Here is a 12,248-nt window from a genome sequence, read left to right as displayed (position 1 = left end):
CCTTCAGGTTCTAATTTAGCCAGATATTTTTGCAATGATCAACAAATAATTGGATGATGTAACTGAATGGAAATTGTTCAATATGGGATGTCCAAGATTTTAAGAGCAACATTCTGCATTCGAATTCACACACCACTGCAACATCACAGCTTGACAGTTCTGCTCTTCATGGTCTTTGAGATGATGTCATGCATTGTAGTTCAATGTGATGTAAAACATGATGGTCTTCTTGGGTGTGTAATCTGACAAAGAAAGTTTATGGAGTCCTCATTAACAAAGTTTACTTCCTAGTTATTTAAAATATATTATTAGATATTTTAAAATAAATCAGAAGAAAAGATTTGGAAACCAAAGTTTGTTGTTGTTGGGTTTGATTTTTATTTTTTTTTTAACAAATACAAGTATATAGAAATGTATGATTTATAGACCTGTAACTATATATATATATGTATAGCGATATGTACTGAGAACATTTCTAATGCACCATTTGAAGAGAAAACCTTGACTGAGGTCCCAACTGAGATGTTAATTGGAATTTTTTAATTACTTTGATGCTTGTAAGGAGTTTTTTTTAATGGTGCTGTATAAAAATCTAGAAAAGAAAATACATATTATTTCACTACTGTTCAAATAAAATATTGAATCTTTTGTAACTGAGCAATAACTCAAATGTACTCCATGCATTTTTATCAGGTTCCTAACCAGGTTGTGACTCAAAACACTGTTTTGAGTGGTTGCAGTGTATCTTGATAAAATAATGCTGTTCTTGAGACACATCTCTCTCCTTCTTCTCCTTATAATGCATAAGGTATCATCTTGAATTACTTCAGTTTTCATATCTCCTCCATCTGTTATTTCTTTTCACTCCTTATTGGATTGCCAGCTTTCAGCTGAATAACTCTTCTCATCTAAATGCTCACTTTTAATTTTTTTTTCTCCATGTGTGATTTTTGTCAATGTTATTTTCTACATTACTCGCTTTAGTAAGTCAGGCTGGCTGTGTTCTCCCTGCAGCTTTCTGCCTTCTTTCCTCTCTCACAGGAGCATGGAAAGTGTGCACACTTTTTCAGGGAGGCTGACGAGCCCAAGCAGGATGTCTGACCACTCATAACAGCTCAGCTCCCATCATTGGCATTGGCTCTCTGCTAGTGTTGGCAATCCCACTGCTTCTTGTATATCATGATACTTATATTTTCACACCAACATACTTGTGCTTGTGCTTCATCTGTGACTCACTATAGCTGCCAGTGTGTCCTGGCTTCAGCAGTAGCAGTCATTTTTCTCCCTCTTAGTAGCTGGTGCAGTGCTGTGCTTTTGACTTTCAGCCTGGGAACAGAGCTGATAACACTGATGTTTTTAGATGTTTCTCAGTAATGTTTACTCTGACCAAAGACTTTCTGAGTCTCATGATCTGCCAGGGAGGAGGGGAAGGCGGGAGGAAGCAGAGCCAGGACACCTGACCCAAACTAGCTAAAGAGGTATTCCATACCACAGCACATCATGCCCAGTATACAAAGTGGGGGCAGTTACCCGGAAGGACTAGATCACTGCTCTGGTCGGGCTGGGTATTGGTTGGCGGGCCGTGAGCAGTTGTATTCTCTTCCCTTATCATCATTATCATTGTTCTTATTGGTGGTAGCAGTAGTGATTTGTGTTACACCTTAGTTACTGGACTGCTCTTATCCCAACCCATGGGAGTTACATTCTTTCGATTTTCCTCCCCATCCCTCCGGGAGCCAGGGGAGGAAAGGAGGGGGAGGGGAGTGAGTGAGCAGCTGCGTGGGTCTGGGTTGCCGGCTGGGCTTAAACCACGACGCTATGTCTTAGTGAAAGAACTGCCCAACCTGCATTGGTACTGTGCCATGGTCCTGCTGAACTGCTGTTTATTTCACACCATAGTTTTTATTCCTTGATTTTATTCGGAACCAGCTCTGAAACACTGTTCAGACCATCCAAACTAATACCCTCCAGTTGTTCCACATTCATCTGCGTCCTCTCTTCATCCTTTGCTCTCCTTTAATTGATTTTCAGATCATGCATCAGCTTTTTTCCAAGCAGTACGTTTGTGAATGTCAAAGCATGCTCTCAGGAGCACAGCAGAATGTGTGCAGCCCGGGTTCTTTCCCTGTTTTGTTTTGTGCTGCATCTTTTTCATTGTGTACTTCTGCTGCTCCATCCTATCTCTTTCACCTGGTAAGAGATTTGTAGTAAGAGCGAGAAGTCTGTCAGACTGTCTTAGATCTCTTTCACTGATGTTCCACAAGTGCTCAGCAAATTCCTCCTAGCCTCTTTCAGTTATCTTTCTCATGTATTTCATATGTATTTCGTATCTATTTCCTTTCTTCCCACACTTTTTTTTTCCCCCTCAAACCAAGAAAAACATTTCTGAGTTAGTGCTGAAGACCAAAAGCAACTTTTTCACCATCATTTCAGTCTGGGACTACTGGTTCTGACTTCTTACCTTGTCTTTTTGTCTACATTCAGTTCCCCCCAAGTCTTGCTTCTCCTTGTGTACTGTTCTATTTGTCTCAGTAGTTCAACTGTGTCAAATCCAGCTCTTAGGGCTAATTTTTAAAAGCCTCCTGCATATTGCTTATCTCCCCAGCTTGCTTTGATCTAGTTGAGCACATTGTCTATTTCCAAGGCATTTCTTTCTCTCAGATTCCCAAATAGGATTCCATCCACTCAGCTGAAAAAAAAAAAAAACAAACTATTTCTTATTACAACAAGAATCCATTTGACAAACTGAAACAAGACAGTAAAAAATTTCTTTGTAGATTTCTTTGTAGATTTTTGTTGTTGCATTTGAGCATTGTGGAAACAATGAGTTAAATTTTAGAGATAATATATCTGTGTGTGCTTGGTTTACTTTCATTTCAATGTTCCTTGCATTACTGAATCAGCCTCTGTTGGAAAGGGTGCTAAGGCTACTATAATGCTGTGGGGTTTAACCTAATCTGTTCCACTGTTTCTTTTTGGGGAAATGTTTAAGTGCTTTGTACAGAGAAATTATTTTTTTTTATGCTGCTGAAGTTTTACTGTTCTTACTCAGCATTTTTTTAAACCGTTCTGTAAAAGCCTTAGATCAGTGCTGTATCTCACCGATGCTCTTAAGCTTTCCAGGCTGCCAGTTTGCACCTCACTGATGGCAGTGTTTAACAGTGCAGTTTGCAGAATCTTTGTCAGACAGGAAGGTAAAAACCAGTTTGCCGTAGCCCTCAGCTAGGTGGGAAAGAGAAGTGTTTATGAAATAAGTGTTGCAAAAGATTTAGAGAAACATAACCCTGCAGTGATAGTTTCATAGTCATTTTACAGCCTACAAATACAGCATTTGATGGTAATCTCTAATGGGAAATGCTGAGGAGTTGCCTAACAGAAAGAAACATTTATCCCTGTTCTTGTTTCTTCTGCGTGGCCTTGACACATGGTAGGCAGAGATTAACTCAGCAAATCTATGGACTTGAGCTAGCCAGGTTTTCTCAACTTTGTTGTTTTCATACAGCGGGTGTCAAATTCCTGGTTTTCCTGAAAAATGCATTGCCAAACTGCATGGAATATAAGCTCAAAAGAATACTTGTATGTGTGTGTATGCTTGGCAGCCTACCACGTACAGTATTGCTGTCACATCCTCCTATTAATTAGTCAGCACTTCTGTTATCTTGACAGTGATTTAGGTTAAACTAAAGAAAGAAACAAAATTTCACAAATACTTGTATGCGAGCAGTGTATCTGGAAGTGGGGAAAAGAACAAGATTTTCTTCAGCTCTTGAAAGACTGTAAAGGCCCCTTGCTGATTGCTTTAGTAGAAGGTCGAATTCAAAGACCTATCATCTCTTGAATTGCTTTTGCTTTAATGATAGGAGGAAATTTTTGTGGAGAGAGATGATCCTTTTCGGTCCTAGCAGGCCCGGAAACTTACACACCATGCTCAGCCAGGGGAGACTAGATGGGACTTCAGAGTCCACCGGCACGATTTGAATTTGTCTGCTGTGATTTGTTAGAATAACAAACAGGTAATTGCCTCTGTCTCCAACACTGTTCGAGGATAGTAAATGCAGAGATGATTGGATAGTGGTGACTTGGGAGCTGAGTAGCAACACATGAAAAATAAACCCTGGAGTCATCTCTGACAGTTTTCTAGGCCCATAGGTTTTAGGTTCAGCAGCATCCAAAGGAAGGCAAGAGCAGAGTGTCCTGTCACTGTACACAACCTCTGTGTGTCCACATCCTCAGTGTGGTACCTGGTGCCTCCCACCTCATCACTTGTTCAGATATACTTACTCACAGAGCAGTCATGTAGAGCATGCAACAGACCGCAGGTACACACACCTCAGCTCTCTGAGATACATGATTTTTAATTTGCAATTGTTTCAGATCAAAAAGGTATAGCCTTATTTCCATTTTTATATATGTGTGTATATATATACTTTCTAAGAAAAGACAAGAATTATCAACATCGATTATTGTACACTCTGAAATAGGAAGTCTTTTACATTAATCAGTAAATGTTGCCAGCACTTCAAGAGTACTTAAAGATGAAGAAAAGCATGAGTTTTTGAGAAATATCACTAGTTTATCATACAAAGAATTTGAAAAAATAAAGACTCTTTTCTTCCTTTTCACTGGGCTGTTAGCACAGTTGACCTGTCTTAAAATTCACTAATGAAAGCAGAACTATTGAATATTGCATGGCTGGAATTTATGTTCAGTGTTACAGGAGATTCAGTAGCTGACATCCACCAATCACATGCACAGAAGCTGATGAACTGAGTCAATCCCAACTGAATAAAACCAAAGCAGATGATAATTGCTGGAATAGTAAACAGATGGCTTCAGAATGGCAAATTTTAACCTTTTTAGAGACTGTTATATAAACCAGTCATTGCCTGTTGTCTGGACAGATAAAGGGACCTCCATCCTCTTACTGGTGCAAGTGTTGGTAGCAGAGAACTCCAGAAGGCTGTAGAGCTGAGGTGTATCACAGCCTCATTCCAGGCTCTGCTGGAGCAGGCTCCTTGGCTTCTGTAACCTGAAGGTCTTCCTGACAGGAGGGCCACAGTGTGCACCTTTTGTAAGCAGAGTGGAATAAAATTTAGAGTAGAATCTGCTGATGGATCTGGCTGGAGAAATTCAGCTGCTTCTATTTAATGTTATGCTTAAATTATATTCTCTGCTTTAAAAAAAAATTATCTAAATACACCATTTTCATGCCTGGTTACATCAACAGCTAAGAAATAAATCGCTGCAGGTAAAAGTGAAAAGCAAGATGAAAGACTAGGTTCTTCTTGGTTAACAAACATATTAGTGCAGATCTCAGACCTACTGTTTTCCACTTTTACTGTGATAAAAATAAATTTCCTTAAAATACTTGAGCTTTTTATGTTGATGTTACCTATACTGGGGAACTGATGAAAACATTAATTTAACATTTCCCTGTTCCTGTTTTTACGCATGCTCTTAAAATGCTAGACTCCTGAGTTTCATAGAGCTCTTCCATGAGAGGTAAATGACTGCACAACTACCAGCATATCAGTTCTACTTCTGCAGCCTCAGTCCTGCCTTTTACACCTGGTACCCAAGCCTGTACAAAACCTAAAATATAAAGAGTAGGAGAGTCCCTGAGAGAACCAGCTATGCAAAGTGCTGCTTGGGGGTATCACAGCACTCTGTGTTTGCAGTCCAAGCAAAGGGGAAGGAATTATGGTCACAATTCCACCAAGCCCTAGTATACATAGTTACAGCTAGCAGTGCTGTTTGGAAAATGGGCCACACCAACAGTACAATTCCTGGTTTGTGTACATAAGTAAGATGCCAAATCATTTGAGAAGCCCAAGCCTTTAGCTTTTTCTGTCTGGCATTTGCCCACTGTTAAACAAGGTTTATGTGGCTACTACTTTAAAGACAGTAGAAATGCTGTTCTTTAAAGCACGTTATAGGTATGTACTACTGCAGAGTTCGTAGTTTCTTGATTCCTGAGGCATTTCTGTTCTTTGACATAACAACAGCCACCACAAAAAAAAACAAACACAACCCTGAACAAAACGAAAACAAACAAAAACCATCCCCCAAAACACCAGCAACAAAATCCCCAAATGTAACAACATTCCAGCCTTCACTTCATTTAACTGTAGATTGTTCAGAGGGTAAGTTTTGCTACCTGGCCATGCCTAGAAAGCACATAATCAGTAGGGGTGAGGCAGGCTGCAGGACTGCAGCAGTCAGCATTAGCACCATCTCAAACACACGCTTAATCCCAAGGCCGTAAGAAAAGGCTTTGACTTTCTGCATAGTGGTGAAGGCAACAGTTCAAGTCTGAAGAAACTGTAAATTCAAGAAAGTAACCTTGCTGACTGAAGTCTTCCCTGTCACCTATGCTTGCACTCTGTGTCTCCCATGGGAAGGGACAGATTAGAGCAACATGAGCATGTGCAGCTCAGAAAGAATGAAGGAAAATAGCACAAAGCAAAAACATGACGAGAGAGGCAGAAGAGTAAGCACACTAGGAAATACTGGGCATGGGAGTAGTACCCCACTTACAGAGGGTTAGGAGCTAGGGTTGGTAATTTAGAAATGCCCATTTCACCACCCTGTGAGAAAGGCGCATGGCCTTCCAGAGAGCTTGCATTAAAATATAAGAGAATGGAAATCGTATTTCAGATGCTCTGTGAACTGTAACAATGACTTTACCTGTTACACAGGCTGTCTTTCCTACTTGCCATGACATTGAAAGAAGTATAATCAAAGTCAGTGAATAGTATTCGAGTAACACAAGCTAGGTATTTTGGGTTATAGTCTTATGATTACTGAATGTCCCAGCTAGACTGTTCACCCATGGGCACACTATAAATACTTCAGCAGATTCAGTCCTTGATACTTTGCACCTAAACATACTGTGATGGACCTGATTTCCTGAAATGCTACAAGAGCCACTGAGAGATTCTGGCTGCTTAAACATGCCTTTGATAGGAGAAACTGTGCAGATAGTTTATAGCACAATCATTACTTTCTGCCCTTAATTACAACACATACAACTTGATTTTTAGCATCTCAGTAATTAGAAATACTTCCAACTTTGCATCATTCATCCACTTGAAATCTTTGAAGAGGTTTGTGAGAAACAATGAATTGCACATAGGGCACAGATCACTGCAGGAAGGAGGCAGGGAAAGAGAAAAGTAGCAGGGATGGAGAAAAGATAATGACAGTGCTTTATATGTTAACAAAAAAAAATTTATGATGAGGATGGTGAAACACTGAACCAGGTTGCCCAAATAGGTGGTAAATGCCCCATCCCTGGAAGTGTTCAAGGCCAAGTTGGATGGGGCTTTGGGCAACTCAGGAGTGGAAGGTGTTTCTGCTCGTGACTAGGTGACTGTTAAGGTCCCTTCCAACCCAAAACATTCTATGATGCTATTCTGTGATTCTATGTGCACAATGAGAGCATGATGCGGTCCACACAGTATCATCTGTTCAGTGATTCCCACAAAGGGCTGGGTTTCTTTCCTTTCTTCCCTTTACTTACTTTCCTAGATTTAAAACAAAATAAACACTGTCAATATAGCAACTCTTTCATGGCTGTACTGTATTAACAGTGTCAGCAAAACCACCCAGCCCCAGGTTCTTGCCCAGTTCCTGGTCTATGGTTTTACAGTAGTCAGCTGGACACAGTTTAAGAAGGGCCAGTCCCTTCCTGTGCAGAGGAACAGCATCAGCAGGACTGTGAGCTTGGGACAGGCTCTGCCAACCACCAGGACTATGCTATTTCAATAGGAACAAGCCCCGTCTACTTTGACAACATGGAGAGCACAGTACAGTCAGGTTCTATCTTAGTGTTTCTGAACCATAGTGCAGTAAAACAGCAGAAAAAACCCACAGAATACACAGGCTGCCACCACCAGTTTGTTTGTTTGCAGAGGAAGAAGAAAATGTACTAAACTTTGTCTCTTTCCCCCCCACCCCCACCCCCACTTCTTTTCTCACAGCACACTACAAGTGAAAGTCTCGGAGCCGCAGAATTCAATAGACATGAACACAGAAACTGAACATTTGAAGTCCATAAAGACGTGCCTTAATCAGCCCACTGAGTGGAATCTGAGTTTTTCAGCAGCATCTCTCTCCAGCTGTAAAGTTTTTAACCAAAATCTCAAAACTGATGAGAATAAATAGATCACAGCTGTTCTTGCACTATTATTTTATACATTGTTCCTGATTATTTTTTTTCTGATGAATAATAAGCATTCATTACATTGATCTTGAAATGATCTTGTGTGATTTGGCTTTCTCTTATTACTAGCATTATTCATTTTGATGCTTTCTTTTTTCTAAATGTAAAGTTTCACAACTGACCATCATGAAATTCTTGCAGTACAAATTTATATCAGAATCAGATGTTCCCCATTAATAGTATTGTGATTTTTCTATGTTCTTTAATTATTATTTCCCAAGTTTATTTTTGTGCACGAAAGTTAATATATTATGTAATTTGTGGCATAGGTCACCATGTAAAGATTTATGGTAATAACAACTCAAACTAAGTCTGTAACAGGTGGAGACCGACTACCTCGAAGCAAAGCAGTGAAAAGGTAAATTACGTGAGATCTCCTTCACCAACAGAGTGAAATGTTCCAAACACCCAGGTTGTTTCTGCAGTATGCTTTCATCTTCATCACCCATCTTGAGAATGTCTGTGTGACAGTGTGTCATGAGCATAATGTCTAAAAGAATGGGCTGAGCCTGCGGGAGAAGCTCTTGAATGATTGTCATTCAACAAATCTGTATCTGCACTTTCTGAGGTTTCTGCTAAATGGTCTTTCTCCTCCCTTTGTTTCTATGAATTTATGCCTGCCACCAATTAAAATGGATGTAAATGCTTTTCCTATTTCATTTTTTTCTGTGTACTTTGGAAATTCAATGTAAACATCAACATTTTGAACTCTACTCAAAGAAGTAGCGAATGGTTGTAGCCAACTACGTTGTAGACATTCCGTGCTTAGATCAGCTTTGGCAAGGTTCATGTACTTCATTCATCAAAACATTATTATTAATAGAGCTATAAAAAAGTGTTAGAATAAAATCATATGATATATTTCTCTTTTCTGGAGTCATACATTCAATAGCTAGAGTAGAGGATTCTTAATTCAACTTCTTAATAAGTGGTCTCTCCTGTCCTTGCCGAGAATCAATTTTCCAGAAGGCAGTTTCCTTGGAAGACACTGTGTTCTATGAAACAAAGTTTTTAAGGATTCACTTAAAATTATCATCTTTCTTAAAGTGAAGATGCACTTTGTCTTTACAGAAGTTTGTTGGTTTGCAGGTGTGCTATCCAGTAACTGAAATAAAAAGGTTGTGGTTTCTGGTGAGTCTCACAAGATCCCAAAAGGACACTGAGTCACTGAAGGGTCAGTGCAGAACATGGCTAAAAGAATAAACATGCATCACCACACCACGCTGTCTAAAGGGTCTTTATGTATCTCAGCTATTTAATGCATTTGGATTCTCTGAGGCAAGAAAGCCAAAAAGAATTGAACTTACTGGGGGAGAGGCACTGGAGTTGACTTCAGTGAGCCCCACCTGAGGACCAGGGTGACCCTTAAGAGGGACAAATAAATGGTCTCACAAGCTGTGCTTAGTAGTCAACCCAGTCTCTTGTCTGTGTGCCTGAAGCAGATGTCACAAGGATTTTTTCAGGGAAAAAAGACCAAGTAAATACTGGAACCTTTTCTGTTAATTACAGACATGTCTCACACCCAAGCAGCTGCCTGGTTTTGTCAACTTAACTTAATAGTCAATTGCTATCCCTTCCTGTGTGTCATACTGAGTTTCAGTTGGCTGATGAATCCAAATGGTTTCAGAGGGAGGCAGATCCAGGCATAACCCAAACTCAGTAACCACTGCTTTGAGTCAGACAAACAACAAAACTAGAAAAAGGTGTGCTTGGTGCAGCACTTGCCCTTCTTGAGATAGTTATCAGCTAAAGGAGATTTACCAACAGGAAGTCTTTTTGTCTGTAGTCTGGACAGACAAGCAAGCAAAAGCAAACACAAAACTGGCTTTAAGAAACAAAAACTAGTGTAGTAATAACCATGGGATCATTTTGACAACAAAGGACCACTGCTGGTTTATCATTTAATATGGAATCAAACCTAAGTCTACTGTGGCTCATGTTGGACACCCTGTTGTGGTTAACCAGAAGAAGGAGGGAGGATGCACAGTAATTGCTTCAGAGCAACAAAGTGGCTAGTTTTAAGTCATTCAGAATATTTGGGGGATTACGCTTTTATTCCTCAACTAAGCAAACAGGAAGTTAGGGTACTTTCAACCCATAGAATTGAAGTCACTAAAAACCAGCAAAAGAATTTTAGAAAGCATTATTCTTTTTAACCAAGTCAAGATTTTTTCACTGCAGCTTGTAAGATATATCAAGACTTGGCTTCCCATCACCTTCGGGTGTACCCTACTGCTACCATAGGCAACTTTTGAGAAAGTCAGCTGCATACCTTTAAACATCGATTATTGCTGATGATCAGCTTTGAAAAACACAACACACATCCAAGCATCCTGCAGTTAACGCCGCCATTCCTCCTCAAAAGTTAAGTCATTTTGACAGAACACACCTAAATTGCCACTACAGGGACTGCAGTGACAGGACAAGGGGTAACAACAGGGTAAAACTTAAACAGGGGAAGATTGGATATAAGGAGGAAGTTCTTTACTGCGAGGGTGGTGAGGCACTGGAGTGGGTTACCCAGGGCAGTTGTGAATGCTCTATCCCTGGCGGTGTTCAAGGGCGGGTTGGACAGAGCACTGGGTGACATGGTTTAGTGTGAGGTGTTGTCGTTGTTTAAGCCCAGCCAGAATTCCAGAACCATGCAGCCTCTGGCTCACTCCCCCCACTTCCTCACCCCCGCTCCCAGAGGGATGGGCGACATGGTCTGGTGTGAGGTGTCCCTGCCCATGGCAGGGAGGTTGGAACTTGACGATCTTAAGGTCCTTTCCAACCCTAACTATTCTATGATTCTATGAATTTTCTGTTCCACAGAAAACCCTCCACTGGGCAGAGGAAGAGCCCAGAGGGGCTGGAAATTACATGCCAGTTGCTGGGCAAGTTTTTAGTCTGGAAAAATATCACAGGGTAATTCAGGCACAGAAAGACCGAGGCCAACGGTTGTACACCCTGCATAAGGGCAGGCCAGCTGTGAGGTCAGAGCAAGTTGTGCAGAGCTTCAGCTAGTCAGGCCTTAGGACAGAGCCTGCACAGCCTGTTCCAACTGTTCTCAACCTGTCCCACAGTCTTTTTCTCCTTATATTCTGGTCTGAGTTTCAGCTTGTGCCCATTGTTTTTTGTCCTCTGAACATATGCAACAAACAGCCTGGTTCCACCTGCCAGGTGAACAAGCCCAGCTCCCATAGCCTTTCCCAACAGGGCTCACAGGGCCCCATGACCAGCACAGGGGCCTCCAGTGAACTCACTCCAGTTTGTCAGCATCAATGTCTGTCTTCTGTCAATACACTCCAGTGAAGCCATAGTCACAGCAGAGACATACACAGATTGAGAGGTGACTTCAATGAGAAACTTCATATTTTTCATTACAGCATTCCTGAGATGCCAAAGACAGAGCCTGCACGTGGGGCAAGACACAACAGAACACAAGGTGGCAAAACTGGAAGGCATTCACAGAGAAGACTACAAGTTTTCATTGCTCCTGCTTTCCCTAGAAACTCATTTTAGCCAAAACTAAGAGTGATACACTTTCAACAACTGCTGCTGGTCCAGTGGCAGAAGAGCAAACCACTCATGAGAGTAAGGGTGAGAGAAAACTTGTAACTAAAATTATTTAAAACCATAAAAAATTAAAAATAAACTAAACTTTAAAGCACAGGGTAAGCTCTGACAATCAACTGATGCAAAATAAAATCCATACTTCACACTGCTAAACTGGGTTCAGGCAATATTCAAGGGGACAGAGGCTGTCTCTGATCTGAAGTGGCTGCAGAAACTCTCCCTGCAACACGTGGAGACTTGAAGAAAAGGATTATCAAAAGAAGGAGCTCAGGACTTCAAAATTCTGTTTAAAGTGATGAATAAAAATAATTCACTGCAGTTATATAAGCTTCTGAATAGCAAGTATCAGCAGAAAAGTGTGCAATGGCATTTTGTGGTTTGACAGGTTTCCAACAAAAACTGAATGGGAGGAAAAGCAACACGATCCTGTCTGTTTTCTACGTGCAAGCTCGAAAATAGCCTAATA

The 12,248-nt window shown here is 40.7% G+C and overlaps 1 protein-coding gene across 10 annotated transcripts in view; it reads left to right on the top strand.

The window, feature by feature from the left end:
- The window catches only part of LCORL (ligand dependent nuclear receptor corepressor like), an 83,044-nt gene extending 73,950 nt beyond the window's left edge, over window positions 1-9,094 (top strand). For 7 of the 10 annotated variants that reach the window (XM_062636442.1, XM_062636439.1, XM_062636436.1 and 4 more), the window contains one exon: window positions 7,983-9,094. In XM_062636442.1, the coding sequence (XP_062492426.1) occupies window positions 7,983-8,042 (60 nt within the window). In that variant the 3' untranslated portion in view covers window positions 8,043-9,094. The remainder of the gene's footprint in view (window positions 1-7,982) is intronic. The other 3 variants (XM_062636438.1, XM_062636447.1, XM_062636437.1) reach the window with 2 other exon arrangements.
- Window positions 9,095-12,248: the final 3,154 nt, after the last annotated feature.

This window comes from Pezoporus occidentalis, unplaced genomic scaffold (assembly GCF_034315485.1).
Source record: "Pezoporus occidentalis ecotype Australia unplaced genomic scaffold, CSIRO_AGI_Poc_V1 ctg48, whole genome shotgun sequence".
In the NCBI taxonomy this organism is placed as follows: domain Eukaryota; kingdom Metazoa; phylum Chordata; class Aves; order Psittaciformes; family Psittacidae; genus Pezoporus; species Pezoporus occidentalis.
The sequence above is the reverse complement of the archived record's forward strand: the minus strand, read 5'-3'. Positions and strand labels throughout refer to the sequence as shown.